This window comes from Opisthocomus hoazin, chromosome 2, assembly GCF_030867145.1.
Source record: "Opisthocomus hoazin isolate bOpiHoa1 chromosome 2, bOpiHoa1.hap1, whole genome shotgun sequence".
In the NCBI taxonomy this organism is placed as follows: domain Eukaryota; kingdom Metazoa; phylum Chordata; class Aves; order Opisthocomiformes; family Opisthocomidae; genus Opisthocomus; species Opisthocomus hoazin.
Window position 1 is genome coordinate 127,029,403 of NC_134415.1, and position 26,504 is coordinate 127,055,906.

Sequence of the window (26,504 nt, forward strand, 5' to 3'; positions counted from 1 at the left end):
CCTTCTCTGGAGATGTTCAAGACCCACCTGTATGCAGTCCTTTGCAACCTGCTGTAGGTGACCCTGCTTCGGCAGGAGGGTTGGACTAGATGATCCCCAGAGGTCCCTTCCAACCCCTACCATTCTGTGATTCTGTGATTCTGTGATTCTGTGATTCTGTAATCATTTTCCTAAAGAACACCCTCAAGCATCAGTAAGAGTGGATAGATACAAGTTCTACATTTCTGTATCTGATATAACCAGTAATGCTTTCCTTTTAAGTCTGAAGAGACAAGTAGAAACTTCCAAGAGCAAATAATTTCACCTTAAGGGAAGATATCTAAAACAGGCTAAATAGGCGAGGTGAATGCAAGGACCTGGCACTCAGTGCCCTTTTGGCCATGTTTGCTGGCTGACACAGGCTCAAATCAGCTTCAGGATCCCTTCTAGCAGAGAACTGATGTCGTCTGCTGAAAAGGCCGTTGTAATTTAAAACTCCGAGTTAATTTCATTGAAGTCTGAGCTATGAGTATCCCTCAGCCAACAATGTAAATTTATGGAACATGACTAGGAAGCACATCAATCTTTAAGCTACTTCTTGGTGTATGCTTATTGTGGACATAGTTACAGAGACCAGAAAGGTAGGATAAGGTGCAGCTTGCCTACAATGTGACAGAAATATTTCTTAGATCTCCTGAACTTTGAGCTGAATAATTTTTTTTTTTTGTAAACATTGACATTTCACCCATTTTTGTGGTGCCATGGTAGAAGAGTTTTTTCATTAAACATTAATGCTCTGAGTCAGCAGACACCTATCTCACCTCAAGTTGACAACTCAGCCAAGTAAATGCAGTTTGTCCATGCAGTCATTAAATGGTCTCCTTCATCCTGAAGAGGGAAGTGACAGTAAGTGTGTTTTCTGACTCTTTGGATAACAGCAAGATTGTCTTGAAGGAATCTGTATCACCCCCACCAGCCTCGTACCTGACTTCTTACAAATGCAGGGAAAAGGAGGTCACTGATGCACCACTAAAAGTTTATTACAGGGAACACTGAAGAATCTCATCAGAAGAGCAGGGAAACAGAACGGACAAATAGCAAACACAGCTTAATAGGTAGATGATGGTTTATTTTACTTTCTTATTACAGGGTGTCTTGCTGAAGCAACTGTGTTGTATTTTTCCATTGGAAATCGCACAGAATTTCTTCTCTATGGAAGACCTTGCTTGATTACAACACAATGCTTTTCCTCTCTCCAGTACACAAAGAACTGATAGAGGTTAAGACTAGAAGGAATTACTGTCTTTTTCTTCTCCCCACTAATGAAAATAGGCCAGAGAATTAGATCCAGTTAAGGAGTGTTTTGCTAAGTGTACCTTGCTGAAGAGGAGCATGGTGGCCTTAAAGACTTCCCTGTTTCATGTTCTACGTTAATTGCAGGAGTGTTGCAAAGCAGGAATAAAATGCAGAAGCAGAAGCTTTTGGTTGAGGTGATCCCAAAGCTGCAAGAAAGCTGTTTACAAGAGATAATGGGGTTCATTCTCCTTACACAAGGGCAGGTTTGTACTGCTCTTCTGATAAAAAAGACACTACCGCAGGGAACATGGGCACTTTATATACACTTTAAAGTTCTACCTGTCAGCCTGAGAAAGCAATAAGAAATAGTATAAATGAGATGAATGATTTAAGCCTCTGGTACTACTAGCAAAAGCTGTTAGTGTTAAGTCATGTGTGTTTATTGTCCTTTTTTGCATTAACATGAGTTTTTTTCTTGCTCCTGACCAGTCCTCTGTTCTTAATTGTATCTGGGCATTTGAGGTGGCTCTTACACAGATGCTGTTCCTGCCACTGTGAATTTCCTTACGTAAGTCGTGCTCTAAAGGCAAGCAGGTATTAAGCTTCTGAAAAAGCACAAGGAAAAGACTTCAGATGTGACAGTGTATCACCTCAGTTGTTTTTCCTTAATGAGGACCGTCTCTAGGTTTCAAAATTCATTCTGGAGCTGTGAATACACCTATATTTGTGTTCACTCTACTCTTTGCATCTTGCCAGAAGAGCACTAGGAAAGGGGAGTTGTCAGGGAAATTGAGAAGTCTTTTCTTCCTCATGACCTTTCATGATACAGCTTTCCTTGCTGGCATCAGCAATTCATGCGCATGTCAGTCTGAGCCATCTCCAAGTTTTCTTGGGTTGCAGATGCTCTACAACATCACTTGATATACAGTTGTAGCCTTCAATGTGTTCTTGTTATATTCATGTTAACCAAAACAAAACTTACCCCAAAAGTAGGATGAGATTTAAATGGAAACAGAAATCCTTTTTTTGCTCCCAATGGTCTTTCACAGGTACAATTTTGCTGTACAATGCTGTGCTATTCCTGCAAAGGTCCTGCATGCTCCATTTGCTTTAAGGAAAGGCCACATCAGCAGAGTGGCCGCTACAGGAAAATTGGCATGTTTTCTGTTTCAGCAAGAGGGCCTGTTCCTGTCTCTTCCGCTTCATCGTGCCCTCCTATTGAGAAGGTTAAGTACTTCTCTCTTCACTAAACCTTGCAGAGTACACAAATGGTATGGAAATTTGAAGTGAGCTACATAATGCTAAGTTTGCTGCAACAGTAATGCATGCATGAAGAGTCATAGAGGGTGTTTAGGGAATATTCCTCAATGGAAAGATGTGTTAACTTCAATTTCCCTAGCTAATATAGCTCCCAGCACTACTTTTGTACAAGCAACTCATCCATAGCAGCCGGATCGGAGAGGGTGTCTGCAGACTGAGACTGCAGGAAACAGGCTCCAGGGAGCTGACCCCAGAAGACCTCCTGTTACGTGTGGCACTTGGTAAAGCATGAAATAATTGATCTGATCTACATGAGGATTTGTCAAGACAGGGAGGTATTAAATATCTCATTTTGATGAGTGCTGTGAACTCCGTGCCACATCAAAAATGGAAAACCAGCATCAGCTGTGCTTTTTTTACATGTGTTAGCACTGAGCCACAAATTCTGAGAAATACAACCTTGGCACAAGTTGTTAATGTAGGTAGAACAATCGGTACCTTAAAAAAATTCTTACAAGAAACTCTCATATTGTTTTTTTTTCCTGTGTACAACTAACAAGTCCTTTAGTGGTCTGAATATTAGGCAAGTAGGGACTTCTTTGTTTGTAGCATGAGTGCTGACCGAATGGAAGACATTATTTGTGACCTTCATAATTAATTTACATGACTGTTTTTTAGTTACCAGGAAGTATGTAATAAATCACTGAATACCCACAAGTAGTTATGTGCCATTGAACTGACAAGATGAATTTATTGTTTCCTTTAAATGGGCTGAGCACAAATTCAGTGAACAACTGCAACCCAGCTTAATATCTAAAATAAAACACCCCTTCCGGGACAAGCCAACACTGGAGGTACTACAATGAATTGAGAGAAATCAAATATGGGCATAGAAGGAAAATTTAGTTCAGTGGAAAAGTCCAGTCCCTGAAGTGTTCATATCAACCTGTGAAAGATACAAGTTTTCATGCCATAGCTGATCAGATGCTACATTCTTCTTAGATGCTTTCCAGGTACATCTCAAACATAATTTACCAGCATGAAATAACTCATATAGGGCTGGATAAACATCTTTTATACTGATTTTTCAACTGATTTTTCTAGCCAGATCTGCAATGACTGTTGATGTGAGGCTACTGGAATAATCTAAGCTCCCAAGATTTAAGCTTAGTTTACGATTATTATAGTCAATATTATGTCAACATGGTCTGGATCGTTGTTGTGTTTCAAAAGCACCCATCATTGTGTTTCTTGATTACATAAATGATGATCCAAGGCCCACCCAGGAGGCAGGGCAAAAGACAAGGCTAGAGACAGATACACTGAGATGAGACAGGCTGAGCCAAAATGGGGCTCCTGGGGCCATGGGCAGGTTGTGGGAGAGGCTTCAAAGTAGTCTGGTAGGGGCTGTTACAGCCTATGAGTGCCTTCAGTGTCCTAAAAACTCCTTGATGCCTGTTATTAAGTACCAGGCTTGCGTGGTCGTTCATATTTCTGGTGATTTTTGCCTGTCCAGCAAACATTCTCTGTTTTTTGGATGGCCTCTCCCTTATCTCATGGTTTGTCTCTGTACCTTCACATTCTACTGCTGGCTTTCATTTCACTTTTCCCTCCTAGTTCTTTATATATTTCCTTTTTTTTTCTGTTGTCCCCTCTCTCCTTTCCCATTTGTAAGCTGATTTTCTTATGAACACCCAGCCACTACAGTCTGTGGAAAAAGCACAATGGCTGCTTCCAACAGGTTATTTATTGTGACTGACAGTTTTTAGATCTTCAGCCTCCCAGCATTTTTCTCTTTAGGAACACAGTTAATTTTTAGGTCATTGAGGAGTTTTCTTGGAATTGTAGGTAGCTTATCACATAATCTCTTCCATAAATATTTTGCCCTCTGATTGTGAAGTTTTTGTGTCCTGCTTCATTCAGTTGGAAGGCTGCTGCTGACATTTTCAGCTTTAATGCTTAGAAACTGATTTCTTCACTAAATTTATTAATACAGTGTATGTATCTTGTTCTTGTGATAAAACTATCTGATAGCTCAAGCAGCTCTTACCTGTTTTTTTCAACCCTTATGATGTTTGTAGAGAACAGTCATATTCCCTTTCAGCTTTTGCTTTTTCAAATCAAGTGACCTCTTTGGTTTTCTCTGGTATTGCAGGCTGTCCATTTTCCTGAATATGTTAATATCTCTTCTTTTGGAGCTTAATTTCAGCTCTCTTTATGACAGATGACTACAACTGTAAACAGAATTTTAAATCCATTCTTAGCAATATCATGTAAAATAGCATTAGCTCTTCTGCTTACTGGAAGTGCATGCTACGTGCTAAGATGACGTTGATTACAACATCACGTTTATAGTTAACTGTCATCCTGCAATTAGTATATCCAGGGCTCCCCTGGAAGAGTTGGTTCATGTTGACTGCCTCCCACGTTATCACAGAAAACTGAGTAAGTGTTAAACATTCAGTCTAAACTTATCATTTTGACTCCTTTTATGGCCTGAGTCTTTCCCAGGCTTGTGCTCCATCCTACTAGTTTTGGACTATTTTCTCCTTCTCCCCACTGACCACAAAAATGTTCCAGATTGAGCTGCTTAGAACTGAACAAATAACTTCTCATCATAGAAACACAGAATCACAGAATCATAGAATGCTTTGGGTTGGAAGGGACCTTTAGATGTCATACAGCCCAACCCCGCTGCAGTGAGCAGGGATATCTTCAACTACACCAGGTTGCTGAGAGCCCCGTCCAACCTGGCCTTGCTTCCAGCGATGGCGCCTCCACTACCTCTCCAGGCAATCTGTGCTAGTGTTTCACCACCCTCACGCTAAAAAATTTCTTCCCGATACCTAGTCTAAATCTACCCTCCCTTAGTTTTAAGCCATTTCTCCTTGTCCTATTGCAACAAGCCCTGCTGAAAATACTTTCCCCATCTTTCCTACAGGCCCCCCTCAGGTACTGAAAGGCCGCAATGATGTCTCCCCACAGTCTTCTCTTCCCCAGGCTGAACAGCCTCAACTCTCTCAGCCTTTCCTCATAGGAGAGGTGTGTCAGCCCATGGATCATCTTTGTAGCCCTCCTCTGGACCCGCTCCAACAGCTCCGTGTCCTTCTTGTGCTGGGGGCTCCAGAGCTGGATGTAGTACTCCAGGTGGGGTCTCATCAGAGTGGAGGAGAGGAGCAGAATCCCCTGCCTCGACCTGCTGGCCACACTGCTGGAGGTGCAGCCAAGGATGCAGTTTGCCTTCTGGGCTGCGGGTGCACATTGGTGCCTCATGTCCAGCTTTTCATCTACCAGTACCCCCAAGTCCTGTTCGGCAGGGCTGCTCTCAAGCCCTTCATCCCCCCACTGGTATTGGTAGTGGAGGTTGCCCCGACCCAGATGCAGGGCCTTGCACTTCACCCTGTTGAACCTCATGAGGTTCACAAAGGCCCACTTCTTGAGCTTGTCCAGGTCCCTCTGGATGGCATCCTGTCCTTCTGGCATGTCGACTGCACCACTCAGCTTGGTGTCATCTGCAAACTTGCTGAGGGTGCAATCGATCTCGCAGTCTAAGTCATTGATGAAAATGTTCAACAGCACCGATCCCAGTACGGAGCCCTGAGGGACACCACTTGTCACTGGCATCCATTTGGACAATGAGCCATTGACCACTACCCTCTGGCTGCGACCTTTCAACCAATTCCTTAGCTACTGAACAGTCCCCCCATCAAATCCATGTCTCTCCAATTTAGAGAGAAGGACGTTGTGAGGGACTGTGTTGAAGGTTTTACAGAAGTCCAGACAGATCACATCCATAGCTCTTCCCTTGTCCACTGATCTAGTCACACCATCATAGAAAGCCACTAGGCTGGTCAGGCAGGACTTGCTCTTGGTGAAGCCATGCTGGCTGTCTCAAATCACCTCTCTGTCCTTCATGTGCCTTAGCGTAGCTTCTAGGAGGATCTGTTCTCTGATCTTCCCAGGCACAGAGGTGAGGCTGACAGGTCAGTAGTTCCCAGGGTCGTCCTTCCTACCCTTTTTAAAAATGGGCACAATGTTTCCCTTTTTCCAGTCACTGGGGACTTCACCTGACTTCCATGACCTTACTAATATCATGGAGAGTGGCAATGACATCAGCCAGTTCTCTCAGGACTCTGGCTGAAGAAGGTACATTACCTTCTAAATGCGTAGCATGTCTGCCTGCTACTCCACAACCCAGAGAGAACAATTGAAAGTTTTCTTTTCATTTTTTATTTCAAACAAGAGAAGACTTATTCGAGGATCCTTTCCAGTGGAGACTCAAGAAGTCTGGCACCAGGGCTCCTGTCTGCTGTGATTCAGCACCAGCACCTTAACTGCCAACTTTGTCCTCAACTGGCTGAGATAAGGGTGATATGAAAAGATGTCAAAACATCAATCTGTCTTTTGAGAAGTCTGCTTTGGGACTGCAGGACACCTGGTCAGGTAACTCTTATGTTTTCAAAATCAGGTACCATTCTTAAGGAGACTTATCAGAATATTCATTGTAAATGGCACCAAGAAGTTTGAGTGTATGTTTTGTGAAATGAAACCTGTCCCATCTTTTGTATCACCAAAAGGGGTCGATCAGACCCACTCATTTCGTTGTCTCAATTGGGCTGTGGAAAAAGCTTTTTAGGCAAGACTACTCCTAGCACATCCTGAAGATAACCACACGATCCTGTGTGTCCACAGAGTCCAGCAGAGGGCTACGAGGATGAGGAGGGGACTGGAACATCTCTCCTACGAGGAGAAGCTGAGGGAGCTGGGCTTGTTCAGCCTGAAGAAGAGAAGGCTGCGAGGGGACTTTATAAATGCTTACAAATATCTGAAGGGTGGGTGTCAGGAGGACGGGGCCAGACCCTTTTCAGTGGTGCCCAGTGACAGGACAAGGGGCAATGGGCACAAACTGAAGCACAGGAAGTTCCAGCTGAACATGAGGAAGAACTTCTTCCCTCTGAGGGTGATGGAGCACTGGAACAGGCTGCCCAGGGAGGTTGTGGAGTCTCCTTCTCTGGAGATATTCAAGACCCGCCTGGACAAGGTCCTGTGCAGCCTGCTGTAGGTGACCCTGCTTCAGCAGGAGGGTTGGACTAGATGACCCACAGAGGTCCCTTCCAACCCCTAACATTCTGTGTGATTCTGTGATTCTGTGATTCTGTGACTGTTATTTATAGCTAAAGGCAATTATATCGTGAAAATAAATAGCCATCTTAAACAAGTCCCTCTTTAATTTCTCCTAGGGACAGGGTTATCTAAGATAACAACGTACTAGATGGATAGCACCATTTCTGCACCCAATGCACTCAGTGTAAATGCCTGAGGAAGGAGAAAGGGTAAAGTGTTGAGCTTTCTCCTCTGGGTATGTAAAGTGGTAAATAAAACTCTTTCAACTGCAACAATAGTTCTCCAGTCATGAAACCGCAGAATTCCAGGAAAGCCTGCCAGATAAACACCAAGTTGCAACAATAGTGATTGCTTTGGAAAAAATAGCAGGGAGGAGGCTCAAAACCTGATCTTGATTTGGAAATTCTTGCAATTAAAATGTGTCCAGATTTACCAAACTTTCAGACACGAGGTGTTTGCCTCATTTCCTGCCATTGTCTCGGATACCCAGATTTTGCTTTGAACCAAGAGGAAGAATGCGGTCCTTACCCTTCCAGAGAGTTAGAGTGTGTGCAAACTAGCTACACCTAGATCTTCATCTGGATCTTGCTAAATATTAACTGACTTGCTCTGACATAAGCTGTTGTCTCCACCAATTAGTAGGTTCTTCTGCTTACTGGAAGTATTTATGCATAGAATATTTTATCATTAGACTTTCATTGCCTTACGGATCAAGGTGGTGAAAACAGAACTTGACTTTGAGTTAGTCTACCCATATGGGAGAAGTCTGTGTTCATATACCAATGAAGAATCCTGCCAACTCCTTCGCAGCTGGATACACAGCTTTTGGTAGCAAAAGAGCTCTTTTGAGAAAATGTTTCCGGTATTAAAAAGGATTCTCTGATTAAAGACATGTTTTGCTGCTGTAAGCTTCTGTCCAGTAGAACTTCTGCCAGCACAGCAATGTTGGAAGGTGAGAATTCTTCACCCCTCTGAGTTAAAAATAATAAAAAAAAAATTCCAATAAAACATTCTAACACAAGCTTGAACAGTATTGTATTCTGTGCTTCTTATCAGGCTGAAGAAAAGGGTATGGAGTCAAGCATAGGAGTGAAAAAATTTACAAGGGGACTTGCATGTAAGCCACAAATTGGGGATGAATGCTGCAAAGCACATCTAGAACTTGTGGTTAAACTGAATGATTAAACTGTTCCATGTGATAGATTTCCAGGATATTAAATATTCATGCTAAATCTCAGTTCTGTTTCAGATTATTTCCTTTTAATCAGACTCGGTTTTGTATTATTAATGCATTGCCCCCTGTACAATAGAAAAGGAAGGAAAAAAACAGCAGGTTTGTTACTTGTGGTAACCAATACATTGAGAAACCTCTCCTGACATAAGAAATAGCAACACCTGCACAGGAACCACAGCACTAACTTAGGAGTCTACTTAAAAAAAATAAGAGAAATTTTTATGTTTTCTGATACATTGCAGGATGAGGGAGGAAAGTCACCTCCATCATATGGCCAGAGTTGCACAGCCACGTCTGCACAAGAGGTGAAACCATTCTTCCTTTGAAATTACTGGTTTTGTGTTATTTCTGTGCTTCAGAAGCAGTAGTGCTTACAAACTCTGCCTTACTCCTCCATGTTATAATCCTGTACAAAAATCACAAGGGCTACATTTCAATTCTTGCCAAAATAAGCAGCGTTTCACCATCCAGGAATCACTTTGTGGAAAACTTGAGTTGTTGTAAGTGCCTACTGTATATCACTAAATAAAACTAACACGTTTTTACATATAATTCCTCGGCTACCTTCAGCATAGGCTTCTGGAATATGTTTACATTGGGAAAGGACTGTTTGAAGAAAAAATTTGTGTTTTAAAGTCAATGAATAAAATAAAAAAAGCTTGTGTTCCATTCAAAATTTGTCAACAAAAGAAATAAAAGCCTTAATTTGATTTTAATTTGGCAGCTTAGGTTTTCCCCTTTTACTTCCATTGCTTTATGCAGAAGCAGGAGAAGTGAAGAAAACAGAGAAGGAATGGTAGTGATGCAAATCAGGAAGAGAAAAATGACATTTGGCTGGAAATCGTAATTTCCTTTACGGTGGAAAAAAACAAAATGATGATAGGCATTTTAAAGAGCCATTTTCAGTTACACATGTATCGAGCACTCTGTTGCCCATTGCTAACAGAATGAGTAGTTAACACAGGCAATTTCCTTAATGTATGCAACAGTATTTCCATGCAATCTGCTACCTCAAATTTTCCTAAAATTTGCTTGTCTTCAAGACTTGTTATTGATGCGGGTGTCGGCATATCTTTGTCAGTCTTAGGCTGCCCACGGCTGCGCTGCACAAACCCAAGACCAGATGACTGAGCCTAGTGACCAACCTGTGAACCTCCAGACATCACCAGTGGGTCAGCGCAGGAGGGAGTGTCATTTCCTCACTTGTATCTCCTGGTGCCCTGTGTCCCCTTGACTTGTGGTTACACTGAGATATAATTATACCGGAGGTGTGGCTACCAAATATGATATTATAATTAACAGGTCTTAGTGCTTCATAGGCTCTTTCTCAGTGCTCACTAATTAATCTTCCTTGCCCTGACGATGTCAGTTTATCTCTGCGTTGCAGTCAGTGAGATAGAAGCACGGAGGTTAAATGTCTTGCTTTCAGCCCGGAGTGGAGACAGTAACTGTCAAGTAGCTTCTTAATAAGAAAGTCCACCACCTGTTTTTTCACAGTTTAACTGTGGCCCTTACACTTAGAGGAATTCAATTTTTGGCAGCCTGGCCTAGAAGAGTTGAGAGCAGCCCAGGGGTGGAGAACATCCTCATCCTGTCACGGGTCTGATGGCCCTTTTGCTGCTTGGTCTTGCTACAGTTTTGTTTGTTGGGCACCAACTGGACATTCTGACAACACAAATTTCTAATGGCATGTCAAGGTTTCCAACCCTTGCTTTCCATTTAGTATAAAGTCTTAGCTTCAGCTGCTTAACCTGCTGCTATTGTAGGTGTGATATGTTAAGGACATGAGCAAGGCAAGGTTTATGGAAGTGTTGTTCTCTCTGTCATATCAATACACGCGACAAACAGGGAAGATTTAGGCCCATTACTCTCAGCAAGACTTTGTGGTGTTGAAAGTACCTTAGTTGCTTAGTTCAGAGGCTGATTCTCAGATAGCTAAATTAGACAATATAACTACCGCAGTCGGCATATTTTAAATAGCATCATTTTTTCTCCAGAAGTCATAAGACTGTTAAAGTTACTTCATAGTATTTTTTCAAAACTCTGTGTTTGAAGTCCGTGTCATGTAAGTTAACTGCTTACGAGCTCTTACATCATTCTCCACAGATAAGTCTTAGACTTGTACAGTACTAGTTGCTCTTATCATCTCTCAGCATATGTGCTTCTAGTCGGTATATCTGGAACTAGAACAGAAACTGTAAGAAATTCTCGGTGTTAGTAGTGTCTCCTCTGAACTACACCCAAAAAATAGCACATTTCTATAGATGTAACTTCATCATATACCAGAAAGCATATGCTAGTACCACAAAGGACACAGCTCTCAGGGCATCAGCATGAAAGATAAGTTTCAGAAAATACTGTTAGAGAATGGAGAAAAATATTACTTCATGTGCTGGATATCGCTGAATATCATATTGCTTTTACCTCACCTGCATATGGAAAACTCATGTTCAGAAGCGTCTCAGCCTTTCCAGGGACATGACCAACTAAGTGGAATGACCCAAGATCTCCTTGAAGTCTGTACTGAGAAATAGAATCATCCAGGTAGCATTTCATCTCACCTGCTGTTTCATTTATTCCACATCAATAAGGAAGCAGAATCTTTTGAAATCCCCTAAGAAAGAAAGAAGGATAATGCCTGGACACCCTGCAGTAGCCCGTCAGGATTCTTAATGCTCCAGGGTTGCACTTCATGATGCAGAAGTTGTCTTCCAGCTCCTGCTGCTGCCATGCTCAAACACAGTAGCTGGACATCCAGAGCACAAAAGCTGGCTCTCTGGGGAGGGAGCTCTCTCAGAAATCTCTGATAATAAAATAATTCATTTTTAAATATTCATCGGGCCAGAGAGAGATGGAGGAAAAAGAAAGTGCGTGTGCGGAAGGAGTTTTAACCCCCACCTCCAAGCAAAAATGAAATATTAGAAAATAGCCCAGAAAACACCAGAGTTTGCCAAACTTCTGTAACCTCCTGTAAGAGAACTATGGTTTTACAGAATAGTATGTTCTGAGAAAAAACAGTTTTCTCAGGAAATTTTCACTCAGCTTTGGTTTGAATTACAATTTCTATGAATACTGCTGTGCTTGTAGGAACCTTAAATAGTTGCTTGCAGTCATTACTTTGACACTGAGCTTCAGGCAGGTAGAAAATCAAGACTACCATATTTAGCCATTGATATAATGGAATATAAATTGCCTTAATTTGAGAGTATATATTTGTTTTATATAACAGTAATTTGGCCAACAGAGGCAGGATGAAACAATGGAGTGGAAGAAACCGCTACCAAACTATTTCTATATGTAGTTGTTATTTATTTATCCAGTATTATCTAGAAATTCTGTGCAGGCACGTGTTATAAACAGGTCAGTGAGGCCCAGAGCTTCAATTTCTAATAAAAGAAGCAGCCCTTCATCTGGGTAGCAAAACGAAAAACCAATGCAGCTGAATATCTGGGTATGGTTCACCCTCTTGTGTTTTTAACCAGAACTGCAGACCGATGGAAAACGGATTTTTGCTGGCCTAAAATAACAAAAGAAGGTGGTAAGCGGGATCAGTCCTGCTCAGGGCTGGTATATGTGACTCCAGACCTGTGGGAAACCAGCACCCATCTTGAGGGGCAGCTGGTGGTCCGGTGGGACACCCTATTGTATCATCTTGCATGATACCAGGATGCATCACTTGCTCTGCAGAGGCTTGGGACAAGTGGCGGGAGGAAGATTGGGGGAAGGAGCTTCTCTATTCAGTGAGAAGATGCTGCTCCAGATGTCTGTTTTTTAACACCTATCAAAGTTCATAAACTGTCAGCATGAAAAGCTTCTGTTTCCTCTGTATCTACCTTTTTATTAAAGTTAGAAATATAAAGATGAGATAAAAGCTAGAATGTGTAAATAAAAAAGCTGTAAGATGATTCTGAAATACTGTTTTGTCAATGTAATGATATTGTCAGAGACACGATTGTGATAATGCCCCTCACTAAATGGGCACAAACTGAAGCATAGGAAGTTCCATCTGAACATGAGGAAGAACTTCTTCACTCTGAGGGTGATGGAGCACTGGAACAGGCTGCCAAGGGAGGTTGTGGTGTCTCCTTCTCTGGAGGTATTCAAGACCCGCCTGGACAAGGTCCTGTGCAGCCTGCTCTGGGTGACCCTGCTTGGGCAGGGGGATTGGACTAGATGACCCTCAGAGGTCCCTTTCAAACCAGAACATTCTGTGATTCTGTGAAAAGTTCCTCCAAGAAACCAATGCCACTGACAGGTGACAAATCTAAATCCTCAGTTCTGGGTCAACACAGACAGTTTTGAAGTCATGCCCTGCGTTGTAAAGGGCGTGGAAAACTATGAAATGAAAAACCTTACTCAAGGAAATGCATGATTAGATGTGGTAAACTAATGTGGCTCTGCAACCAAGGGCAGCAGATCTAGCTGAATTTCCCCCTAGGCAGGAGCTGGTGGTCTGCCTGCCAACAGAGAAGGCACATCTAAGGTCTTCAGCTGATCTTAATCCTCTTGGAGAGATCCAAGAGGTGTGTATTGCTAGGAACTAGCACTAAGTTCATTCCCTGGATGTTTTGGAGAAAATCAGATATTTTCATGGGGGTTTTGGGGGATTTCGATGCACTGCTTTTATTTTTTTTTTTCCTACATGCTGCAATATTAATCTCAAGCGAGTGTGGGACTTGCTTACTCATCGGAACTCACAGAAAGAATGGGAAGGGATATCTGTACCTATTTCTTTGTATGAGTGCTTTTAAAAAGCTTTCTATTTCTTGACTGTTGATACAACATAAAAAAAAATCATTTACCACCTGCATACATAGACTTGTCAGAAGCTTTGTGTTTAGGCCACAGGGTAAAATTTGGCATATTCAGTGTATGCCTCTTATTTTGGCTTTATAAAAACATGTATCAGTTTTTTTGCTTTGTCTTGCTTTTCCAGTCTCATCCTCACTCATATGAAGTATCAGAGAGTCTTGAAATATTGATGAGGAATTTTCCAAATGAAAAAATTGAGTTATAAATAACTTCAATGAAACACTCTGTTAGTAAACCAGTAGTAAATCGTGTATTTAATTAAAAGGAATAAATTCCATTTCTAATCAAAGAAAAGGTAAGAGTAGAAAGTTAAGTGGAATTTAACATATTTTGAAAAACCTAGGGCGTTTTGAAAGGAAAGAATCAGTGGATAATCCACTGCAAGGAAAACCACAAAGTAACACATTAGTAGCTTAAGCATGTTTTCTACAAAGTCTAAAATAACATCAGAGGTTGTATGAGATTCTAGACTTCTTTAGGACTGAAATAATGGTGAGAGTTCAGAAAAAATAACTACCTATAGATCAGACGGAGCTGATGCACTGAGAGTGAATACACTTCATGGCAAGTTCTACCCTTTTCTAATGAGTAAATCTTGCAAAAGCTAGAACAACATCCACCAGGACATCATATGATTTGAGTGGTGCATCTACAGGTAGCAGGACACTTCTCCTTCACCAGTGAATGGTTACAGCTAAACAACATTTTCAGATTTCTGCAGTTTCCAAAGAAATCTTGATGCTTGCAAGGATTGGCTAAAATGCAAGAGACAGAAACAAAATCATGAATTATTAGTTGAAAACCAAATCCTCATCTGGTACTTCTCCATTTTCCAAAAATTCCAATTTTTCATGTCTACATAGCCTTTGCACTTTTGCTCTGTTGTTAAAATTGCTGGAATATTATAGAAAAGGGAATGCAGACAGAAAGGTGCTGTCTTACGATTCCCATCTATCTGTACCCTTTGGCTTGCTCCATATGGAAGTCTACAGAACCCAGCGGCCTGTGCAGATCTTCACGTACATACGGATGTGTGAAGCCTGACAGTCTGTTCGTGCACTGAGATATATAGATGTACATCAAGACACTTTCTCTTGAGCTCTCCAGAAGAGGGCAGCAGAAGATTGACAGCGTGATAATGCACGTATTGCTCAACAGCGACACAGTTTACCCCTGATCATAGGATGGTTGAGCTTCGAAGGGATCTCTGGAGGTCGTCTTGTCCAGCCCCCCCTGCTCAAGATTGTGCCTGTTGTGGTGGGATATGTAACCACTGTTATTTCGGGGGGGGGGGGGAAGGAAAGGGGCAGTTCTAGGATCTTTCCTCCAGATTAGCAAGATGTAAGTACGAAAACCCAAAATGCTACAAAGCAACAACGTTATTATCTGAGGTAATGTAATGTTTGTTGAAAGGAGGAGAATACATTCACTTACTGCAAAGCCCTCTGTCACAGTGGCCGGGACAGTCTGCACATCTTGGTCCGCTTTTGTAAGGTGTAGCTATTTGCATTGCGTTATTTCCTCTGAAAGAAGCACAACACAAAAGAAGGTCAAAGTGTAGCTTTAGGCCAATTAACAGGAGTTCATGTTATTTACCGCAATGAAAGGCATCCAGAAGTTTTTGGATAAAATTATTTTCATAGACAGTCATGTTTTAATTTCAGATATTCATATAATACAAGAACTTTGATCTTAAATAGGAGGGACAATAAGGTTTAGGAAAAGAAAATTAATCAATTGTATGCATTTGTATAGCACTATCAGTTAAAAAAAAAATCTTATGTGCTGCTTAGTTCTGCTTTTCTAATGGCTTTCATGTGATTGTGTTTTAAAGGAAATAACCTCAGCAGACGCCTTCTGACATGCAGCTGTTTCAGATATGCTTTTTACCTCTGTGAATATGCATTTGCTGTTGACTTTCACACTACATCTGACTTTCTTGTTTATGGTCAAAGTTATAGCATGATTTGTGCATGACGCTCGATTCTGACACATGCAGACCTTTCTTTGTTCATATGCTAAAATTTCCCTAATATCTGTTTCAAAATGAAATAAAATAAATATTACTGTTTAACCTGATGTTAAACTGACAATTCACATCCACGTTTTCAAAATGATAAATGGTTAAAATAAATGGTAATCACTTTATCCTACATATGACCAAAGGATCGCAGGAGTTTTTGAACACATATCCAGAATTATCATATCTGAAATGAGTAAAAAGGCAGTACATACGGAGGACAATATTGGCAAACATAAAAGTAGTGGAACTGGTTCCTAGGACAATAGGCAACTCCACATCCAATCTGGTAACTGTTGTACCAGATTAGCTGTGGAACAAAAAAAAAACCACATTATTTCAGAGTCATGTTTTGTTGAATTATCATCAAAGAGCTCACAAAATAACAGAACCAGAAGATAATTATTTGTTTCCTTTCATCTGTTTTGCTTTTAAGTTTACAGTTTAACTGTCAGAAAGAGTAAATAGAAAAAAGAGTTAATCGTGTCTCGCGGTTTCCAAATGTTTTTGAACACAGTTTCTGGCAGGACACTAAAATTTAAATTCAAATATTTTCATCGTAGACATTTTGTTTTGACAATTCTTAGTCAGGTATTTCCATCCCTAAGTAGAAAACATTTATTTCTAAGTTAAAGATAAAGGTCTGATACAGTTATAATTTTTTCCTGATGATAAATATCTCCCAGCTCCCTTATGTGTAATCCTGTACTTCTAGCATATCATTGCAGTTCGTTTCAACTCTCCATACCTGAGTATAGCTCTTGATATTGACATTTTTCGAGGTTGCTCCAAATCCGTACTTGAAATTGGAGGACTGACTGCGCCAGACTTGAATTGCTTCAGCCCATGTTCTTGGGTGAGATGATAGTAATACATTCTCACCACAGGTGACACCTGAAGTAGAAGTAAGTCTGTTTTATTACTCAGGAGAGAAGCAAGCTGTAGAGTGGGAGGTAGGATGGAGGAATATTAGCTACATCCTAAAAAAATCTCTACAATGATGATCTATTTACCCTGTGCTTTTAAGAAGAGGACAGCACGCCTGATTCCATGATGGCTGCAGGAAATTTTGTGCTGATTTTGGTGAGCTTTCAGTCACAGGTGTGTATTTGACTACAAAATGTTACACAATAATGTCTGTACTTAGTCATACCAACAGTCATCTATTGTGCTGTCTTGTCTCCAGCAGGAGCCAAAAGCGGACACAAGAAAAGTACAAATTCAGGGCAAGTACATAGCATCCTTCTCTCAAGCTACAACAACATTTTGTCTTTCAGGGTATTTGTCTGACAGAGATGATGTTTTTATGTTCAGTAATTCTAAAAAGATGTTCTACAACATATTAAAAGTTATCCTTATTTCTAGTTCACATGCACAGAGGTCATCTGTAAATTGTCATTAACACATGAGCTTAGGCTCCATATTTGTCACGCACCATTAATAACTCTCTGATCTCTTGGACTGATTTTCATCCCACACTTGTTGGCCCATTTCTGAGCATTTTTGGCAGCTTGCTCACTCCACACCTGAAAGACACAAAGTAAGAATTATCCAGGTCACAGATAGGTTAGCGCAGTCCATGAGGGAGAAGAAAAAAAGTGGGGGGTGACTCGGTCATTGTGCACTGAATGCTCCTGTGGTCCTCAACAGAAAGCAGAGGAGTCACGCCAGTTTACACTACTGGGACATGGGCACCACAATTCTTCAGCTCTTAAATGTTGCAGAGCAGGTTATATGGCACAGTACCACACAGTCCTGATCTCCAGATGGTCCTGATTAATAGGAATTTTGACTTCATGTCTGAGTTACGTTTTGCTGAGTGCCATGTAAGAAAGCTGAGTTTCAGCCCAGGTGGAGCTGAGGTGAAGTGGTAGATGCCAGCTGGAATTAGAACATGGAGAATATTTGCAAGTCTTACTCTGCATAAATAGCCATAAAGCACTGACCAGCTCATCTGCCCATGGGACAGGGATAACAAAGAATATCAGGGGTGGCAGGAATGGGAACAGTGATGGGCAAAGCAAGCTCAGCTGGGGACAACTGGCTATGCAGATCTAGGTCTGTTTCTCTCCCCTGATAATGTGCAATCCAGAAGCACGCTGCTGCTCACGCTCCTACCCCACCTTTGCTTTACACACTGTTGCCTTCATCCAGGGCATGTGTTTCTCTTCTTGTAAGGGAGCTTCTTATCGCACAGACTAAAGAGTGTTATCCATAATCTGAGAGCCATCACTGCATTTTGTTTCTCATCCTCAGTTTAAAGGCTTTCCCTGAAGAGGCTTGCAGTTGCTGTCTATTGCAACGAATGAGTACAAGGCAAGAGCTTGTGACTCACTGGGCAGGCTATGTTAATGTAGGTTTGACAGCAATAAACAGATGTGGTTGGGGCAAACCTGTGTTCATTGTTCCTGTACAAAAATAACCCTAGGCATGGAACAGTTCCTATGTTACTTAATTGGATTTTTCTGAGTAGAGAAACTAAGACATGCTGGTTAAGAGAAAGGTTTCAAATAACACTTGTGGTCCATCCTGAGACATTTGCAATGATTTTAGAAGTGCTTGTAGGATTAAAGTGTGCAAAATTAAGAATGAATCCTGCAGAAACAAAAGGATAAAATTCTGATTTCTTCATCTCAGTCCCAGAGCGCCTTTCCTGCCCTCTCTGTTCACTGAGTGTGGGTCGTTTAGAAGGCTACAATCTTCTTCTAACGATATGGAAAGAAGGCTAGTTGCAATGCATAACTTACAATCTTCAGCATGTTCCCGGCTGAGGGAATTACTGATCTCCGTATTTCATTGTGTTCATCAAGGATCTGGTTTTGGTTTTGAATGTTGGAATGTGGAAAGGAGGGCATGTTCATTTGTTTATGCTGAAAACCCTGGAAAACAACAACAATGAAGGTTCCAGAAGTTTAATAAGCAAGATAAATTATGAGCTTCTTGTCAAAGTAGACCTTCTTGGAAATTCCCATCTTTCCTTTATTCGTTATTCTGTTCTTATAATTGCAGATATTTTTTTGCTTGCTTCCTTGATTTGAACTGCACTTGTCATTAGGAGGCGTGTCCCTAAATTAAATTTGTAGGTAGGAATTCTATTTTCATATGTTTTGCAGACCATCTTCTAAGACATCTAAGGTCAAGAAAACAATGAATGATTTAAATTGTTTCTTACATGGTGATGTCAGGTCATGAATCCTTTCAGAAAAAAAAGTTGCAATGCATATGTTGAAGTTTTCAGATGAAAACATCCCTCAGGAAAAGATTCTTCCCACTTAAGGTCTAAAAATGAGACGTCTCAGTCTAAGCTAGACACCTTCTCTCTCTTTGTCATTACTGGAGAGGGCAGAGGTAGCTATGCAGCCTGCTCTAGGTGACCCTGCTTCGGCAGGGGGGTTGGACTGGATGACCCACAGAGGTCCCTTGCAACCCCTAACATTCTGTGATTCTGTGATTCTGTGATCCCGCAAAAGCTGAACTCATTTTTAGGACTGGAAGAACTATTCTGTACAACTACCTCTTTCTCCTTGCTTTGTTTGTAGAGAAAGCCTGACAGAGATCTGAACAACTAATACTTTGATGCTAAAGTCAGCGAGATGAGTTCTGCCATTGGTTTCACGGTCTCTTTTCTATGGACTGGTTCGTCTAATTTAGTTTTATCTGTCTAAGCCATAGATGTAAATACCTAAAGGTCATGTCAGTTTGCTGTTGCGGTCAATGAGAAAAGCGTAAAAGGAGAGAGACTAAATTCTGAAATGTCCAAGTAACATGGATGAATCCTACTGCTTTGCCTTCAGAGCTCAATTCCAGGTTTTAAAGGCTGTAGTCAGTGGTGTCAAATGACATGTAATGCCATTTGAAATGCCCAGAGAGCTCTACCTAGCCTCATATTGTTGCTTCAGAAAGGTATAACTGTCTGTACAGCCGCCAATGAACAGCTTAGATACTCTGGAGAGTCTCAAGTTGCACTAAGACACTTCTGTTTGGGAAACTGAACCTACTCCAAGAGGTCATACATCTTGTTTAACTTATGACATTTACAGTGGTAGAAATAACATCTCAGACAGTTATTTTGGACTGCTGCTGTATTCAGGTAGAGGCAACAAGCAACTCAGGGCATAGATCACCGAAGATTTATTGAAGAAAGAGATGATTGGCATCCCTGGAGTACTTAGTTCTTTTCATTCATTATTAAGCATATCTTCACACTCATGTGTCTAGTTAGTAGATATCTAGATATTACAAGATTAGTCCGCTCTAAGGAGAGGTGAAATCTAGTTTTCTGATACTTAAGTAAACTATTTTAGAATGCCATCGGTTCATATTTTTTGGGAAAATGTATTTTTTAAATTATTCTTGTGAAAAGCAGAATATTTTGATATGCAGAATAAATATTTTAATACAAAAATCAAGAAAACCAAGAGTTCATCTTTATTGTGAAAGGACATATTAACAATAATTTCGACCCCAAACTGTAAAGCTCTAGAGATCACTAGACCAGACTATGCCACATCAGATATCTGTACAATGTTCTTGCTTATGGCTCTTCTGAATAGATGAATGCTCCTACCTGTCCATCAGACTGGTGTAGCAAAGCAGCCAGGAAAATGATTGCAGTTAGTAGATCCATTTCTACAGAGAAAAAACAAAATATAAAGACCAAAATCCGTTAATCTCTGTTGCATAAAGTTTGTGGTGTAATGTAGTATGTAAGCAAGACACAAAACTATTGCAAAGTCAAGCCTGCCACACATCAGATTATTTTAGTTGATACCTAGCAGAGTTGAATGTGCTGAAACTGGAACAGGTTGCCCAGAGAAGCTGTGGATGCCCCCTCCCTGGAAGTGTTTAAGGTCAGGTCGGATGGAGCTCTGAGAAACATGGTCTAGTGGAAGATATCCCTGCTCATGGCAGGGGGGTTGGAACCAGATGATCTTTAAGGTCCCTTCCAACCCTTACCATTCTATGATTCTATGATTCTATGAAACTGTGCAAATGAGTGTATGATGGTGCATGGGCACCATTGTCTTGTACACAGAGAAGTCTCCACCTTGCACTGCAACAGGGACAGTTAGTAACATAATCTTGTGTGTTCCTTGTAACAGATGGACCAGTCCCCTTTTGACTTCTTTATTCAAGTTATCTTGAATTTGCACCATTTCCTTCATCTTTGCCTCCTTGTATAAAAGATAGCAAGATAGCTTATTAATTTGTTCAGTAGGGTCATATCAGTGTCCTGCTCCAGCAAGCATAATACCTATTGGGAAGTGGTACTGTGGAGTGGAGCACTGAACACATCAACAGTTGTCTCCGTTCCTTTCCTGCTCCCTGTTTCCTCATCAAGTCAGGATCATACTGGCTCCAGTAAATGGTGGTGATCACCCTCAAGTTGCATCTTACACTTCAACATGAACAAAACCTTCATGAAATAATATTGGCTATTGCCCTCTGGCTGCTAAGATGCCTTATAGAAGGAAATACCATGGTATGTACACAGACAGTCTGAGACCCACTCATATTCATGGGGTAATTTTTCTATATGTCAAAAGAAGCAAAGGTTACATATCTTTTCATTATTGAGGATATAAAGGAAATCATGTATTTTTAGTTAGTAAAGAGTAAATGTGTGGCAAAATCCCAAGGAAGAATAATTTTGAGCTCAAGGGGTTACCTGAAAACAGACTGAAGGAAGCAAAGAAAACAGATGTAATAAAAACTGTTGAATGCAATAAACCTCAGAGCTGGCCTCTGAGAAAAATCCATCGCATGAGTAGTACAGGTGAGCAGTAGAGATCTTGGAAATCGTGCTTGACTGGGAAACTATTGGGATAACAACGGTTAAAACCATAAATATATAATGAAAATATAAACAATCCACCAATTCGTCTCTACTAGGTGATTAAATAAACATGTCGATGTTAGGTGAGAAGAATAAGTTAAGAGTTTTTCCTTCTGTCAGGAACTGAAGGGTGGATTCACACCTCAGAGAATTAGCAGCAAGTTACCAAGGCTCTGGAAATACAGCTTACATTTCATTCTTATTTCACTGAGTAGGATGAACATTTCTTGTTCCTACAATGATGACTTGGAAGAGATGGCATTTACAGTGTTATTTATATCCTGTTCATTGTTTAACACTTGAAATTGCCTCTAGATTTTTGATCTGATCTCCCTTCATTTATGTTGTGTTTATGTTACTGAAATCAGTGGATTTACTTGCTATTTAGTGCTATGTGAGTGAGTCAGCCTGCATTTGTGGTGTCAGAAACTACTGCTTATTATAGAGAAAATAATTATAATAATAAAAAGAGTAATGATGAGAGTCCAGAAAGTTGTTGGTTTTCTTCTCAGACGTTTTTGTGTGACTTTCATTTATAATTAGTGGAACAGCTTAATTGCTTTCATCTTCAAGCTCTATACATTGTGATCTGTAACTGGGCACAAGCAGGTTCAATTATAATCCTTATCTGGGGTTAAACTTTCAAATAAAAATCAGCCCTGAACAGAGGGACTGGGAAAGGCTGGCCAGAACACTGGAAAATATGAAGTTTTTCAAACATCTTTCTTTGTGTGTGAGACACCTTTTACATTCATTCACATTTTATGAGTATTGCACCCTAGTTTTCAGTAGGAATTTTCCAACACACATCACAGTGTATAATGTCATGGTAAAGGGCTTGAAGTAGCGATGCTCTTGGCAGCATTTAGCTTTGAGGTTGAGAGTGACTTCCTCTGAATTTAGATGTTAATAACCATCGGCATAGCTAGAAACATTCATCATTTTGACAACACAGGGAAGACTTTCCACTAAGACTGGAGGTCAGTCAACCAGAGAACATAAATGTAGCGTGTGGTTTTCACACCCAGCCAAGAGATCTTAGGGCTAATGTTCACAGCAAAGTGTTCATGAAAAAGTATAAGGCAAAAGTCCATATATCAGAAGATGACCATCAAGCCACTGTTGGAACAAGGTAGTTCTTTAATTTTTAGGTTCCCTGCTACAAAGAGCTTGAACCTACCTCTAGGGAAATTAAATAAAAGACGAAAAGTTAAAACACTAGTCCCTTTTCACTTGCATGGTAGCGATGTAAGACTAAGCAGTCCGAGCTCAAACCAAAAGCTGTTAGGTTATTCTGTGCAATGTGCTGTGTTCTTTTATGAGCTCACAAGGTAATGAGCTTGGCGTATCGATTCCCAGACTAATACTAACAAAAATGATGGCATAGCACTGCCATGCAGAGATGTGACTTTGAATCCAGTGGGCTTCGTATTTACATTATGATGCCATTGCACCTTGGCTAAGAAATCTGAACTCTTAGGAGGTCTATTCATCCTATGGAAACACCAGGAGACTGTGATCTGGTGACTATAATGCTCCTGGTACTAGATAGGTGGCAGCTAGCTCGATTGTTTATTCCAGTACTGTATTCTGTCACATGATATGAATCACAAAGACATATCCTATCACACCAAACACTTCATGTCATTCAGACATTCAGTCTTTAGCTTGTTTTCCCATGAATGCATAAGGATAGCACTTGCATGTGGCAGAGGCAGGGATCTCACTCATATTAATGAAGAATGAACTCTCAAACTGAAGGGATATCTTCGGCCACTGAGGAGTTATCTTGTCCTTACATGCAGAAACAAGATCTTTCTGGGACTGCCCAGACAAGTGGTACAACCGGAAACATAAAAAATTTCTAGCTCCAGAAGTAAACTTGCTTAAAATACTACTGCACGTCTTCAGTTGTCAGACTGTACAATCAAATCTGTCCCTTGGAGTAAATGTATTTGGCATTACTTTCAAGGTCAAAAGATGACAGTTCCCAGATACAATTATCCTTCCACGTCAATAATATTCAATCCGCTAAATCACTACTATGCTTCTGAAAAGACAAATGCTAACAGTGCAATTTTAGGTAGCTCTGCTTGAAAACTGGACATTTCATGCAAACTTTTTTGATCCTAAAAAAATAAAATCCTTAGATAAAAAGTCAGAAACAAAGTTCTATTTGAAAAATACAGTCCAGACTTTTTGTGCTTAGTCATGGTTCTTCAGTCCTCAGCAGAGCCTTTTTTCTCCGAGCTGTTAAAGCTTTCAGGGTATAGCAGGTTTGAAAGTTTTCAAGAGCGGGAATATTTGTATTTCCAGTTACTTCGATAGAAGTTTTTTCTACCTTCTCTGAGTTTACATCTTTAACTTTCATTTTGTAAAAAAATTTTCCATCTGCATTAAGAAAACACAATCAGCTTGGTGCATACTGTGAGAAGTAATAGATATTTTAATACTGTATATACCTGAAAGCTTGGACAGATAGTTAATATTTCTAGATGGCAAAATTCTGAGTTCAGCTATACTGGTATAACTGAATACTCAACTGAAATAAATTCAACATAATAATAATTCAAATGACATTAGAAAAGCACTTCCTGTGATTGATGACCCTCTGCAAAACAGATTAATGTATGTTTCACTTTTGAAGAATGAAGTGAGTCAAAGTATTACCTTTTGATCTAAAGAAATATGGGAATTAGATTTCACTAAAGTCATTCCTCACACAGACAGGTGGAAGATCTGCTTTCTAAGCAGAAAATATAATTGATTTTTAAATTATTTCTCTGGGATTTTTATAAGCAGATGCTCTTTCAATTATCACATGTGATACAACTTAGTTATTAACTACATTAGCCTTTGTAACACAGTTCCCAGTCAATACCGACCAAGTGACTCTATGGATAAAATATCTAACACTGAAGTTAAATGCTGCATACATTACCTTTGTCCAGCCAGAATCCTTCTGTATATTAGGAAGAGTGGCAGAAGTTAGAGACTGTTCTCACTCTAGGGTTGTATATATATATAGATGCATTCCCTTCTCCTTCCTTGTCAATATTTGTTGCTGATAAATTACATCGGCTTTGGGGCTGCACATTTTAGAAGAAAGAATTTTTCTTAAGGAACAAGTGACTCAAAAAGAACCAATCCAACTGCATTGTTCTGGATTTTATTGCCTGTCTCCAGGGAAAGGAAAGAGAGAAGATAAAAGGTCTGTCCTTTTGCAGCACTTTGACTTTGCCAAAATACTTGTAGTCTGATCAGCAAGCTGCAGTGCTGATGTTGTGTTCACAAAATGAAAGCTCAAGTTTCGGGATGGCTGCTTTGCAATTGTCTCTTCTGGCTCTGGAAAAAGAGTGGAATAAATATTTTGAGACAGAGGCGTAAGTCAGCAAATCACTGCATAGCCATGCACAGAAAGACCTGCACACTGGGCAAAGAAGTGATATTTTCTTCCAAGTGATTCCTGAACGTCCATTTGCTAAACAAAATTTATATTGCGTTAGCTCACTGAGGCCAAAAGGCTGTGGCACTAGGCATTACTGTACACACAATTCACCCCATGTGTAGCTCAAGAGTAACCTGCAGGCAGAATGGCTGCAGACATGTCCATCTTCTCCCTGTAGTCTGAAGACATGTGGCATATGTTTGCTTTTTTGCTCCAGTGCAGCAGCATTCAGGTCACCTTTCCTTTTTGCAGAATCTTTTTTTCCACTCCTTTCTAAGGTAATATCATGAAGTCAGCTTTGACAGGTGCTCGATGCTCAACTCTGCTCTATATAAACAAAACCTGTCTTGCTTCCTTCCATGCTGCCTGTTGGCTTTCAGAAGGCATAAAGCATCTGCACATCTCCTCCTGCTCTCTTTGCAGTTCCCTTCCTTGTCCTTGCCTTCGCTGTTATGCCTTGCACATTAAGCACCATTTTTGTTACACCACGTTGATGTTCCTGTCTGTAGTACAGCTCAATAATGTTGAACGGTTTCCTATTTTCCACAGTATTTCTGCAGCCATGTGCTGCTGCCAGAACTTTAATATTGGATTATAACTCCTTTCTAACACAGCTGCTTTTGTTCTTTATTTATATAGTGGACTGCACTATGGGAAATCGCTTGTGATAATGTCTCCCATATCCTGCTATGTTCTGAGATAAAAGCAAGGGTGTGTTTTTACTTGAAGTGCTTGTGGCAACTTTGATGAGACCAGGGTTATGGCCATCAGAAAGACTGATAAATTGCTCATCATACTTATTAAGATAGAATCTCTACTGACTGTGTGGGGAGGCAGTCTAGCACCTCCAGACGCTCAGTGTCCTGGGAGATAGTTTCATTATTTAACCCTCTCCACTGTACTCAGAAATTTTCATGAATTTACTACAGTCACCTGAGCTGATTTATATTATTAAAATTGAATAATATTACTGCAATTATTTCTTTAGTGTGGCACAACTGTTTAAATAAAGAAATACATTTGTTCTCCAAAGAATGTCTGTCAGATATGTTATAATTCATGGTCTATGGGTAAAATAATTGGGAAGAAAACAAAGACTAATAAAACTGGCATCTGGGACCATGGTACAAAAAGTAATTTATCATATAAATTCCCACTTCCTCATGTGCATTAACTGGAGGGGTGGAGTAATGTAATTTAAAAAAAAAAGAATTCTACAGGATTTTACAAATGTGTGTATTTTTTTAAAGACAAATCAACAGAAAGTACTTCAAAAAAAAAGAAAACATCTTGAGAGATTTCACTGTGGAAGTTCTTCTTCCAGCCCTTGCATATGAGGATATATACATGAGGAACTACTGGAGACAGTCTGGCCGAGGTCTGTGAAGATGATTAGGGGACTGGAGCATCTGTCCTATGAAGAAAGGCTGAGGGAGCTGGGTTTTTTTAGCCTGAAGAAGAGAAGGCTGAGAGGGGATTTTAGAAATGCTTATAA

At 40.4% G+C, this 26,504-nt stretch overlaps 1 protein-coding gene across 1 annotated transcript in view; it reads right to left on the minus strand.

Annotated features, from left to right (window-relative positions):
• Positions 1-14,332: 14,332 nt before the first annotated feature.
• The window catches only part of LOC104332766 (cysteine-rich venom protein pseudechetoxin), a 62,613-nt gene continuing 50,441 nt past the window's right edge, over positions 14,333-26,504 (minus strand). Inside the window, exon 9 of the mRNA XM_075411079.1 lies at positions 14,333-14,460. Within this exon, the coding sequence (XP_075267194.1) occupies positions 14,333-14,460 (128 nt within the window). The remainder of the gene's footprint in view (positions 14,461-26,504) is intronic.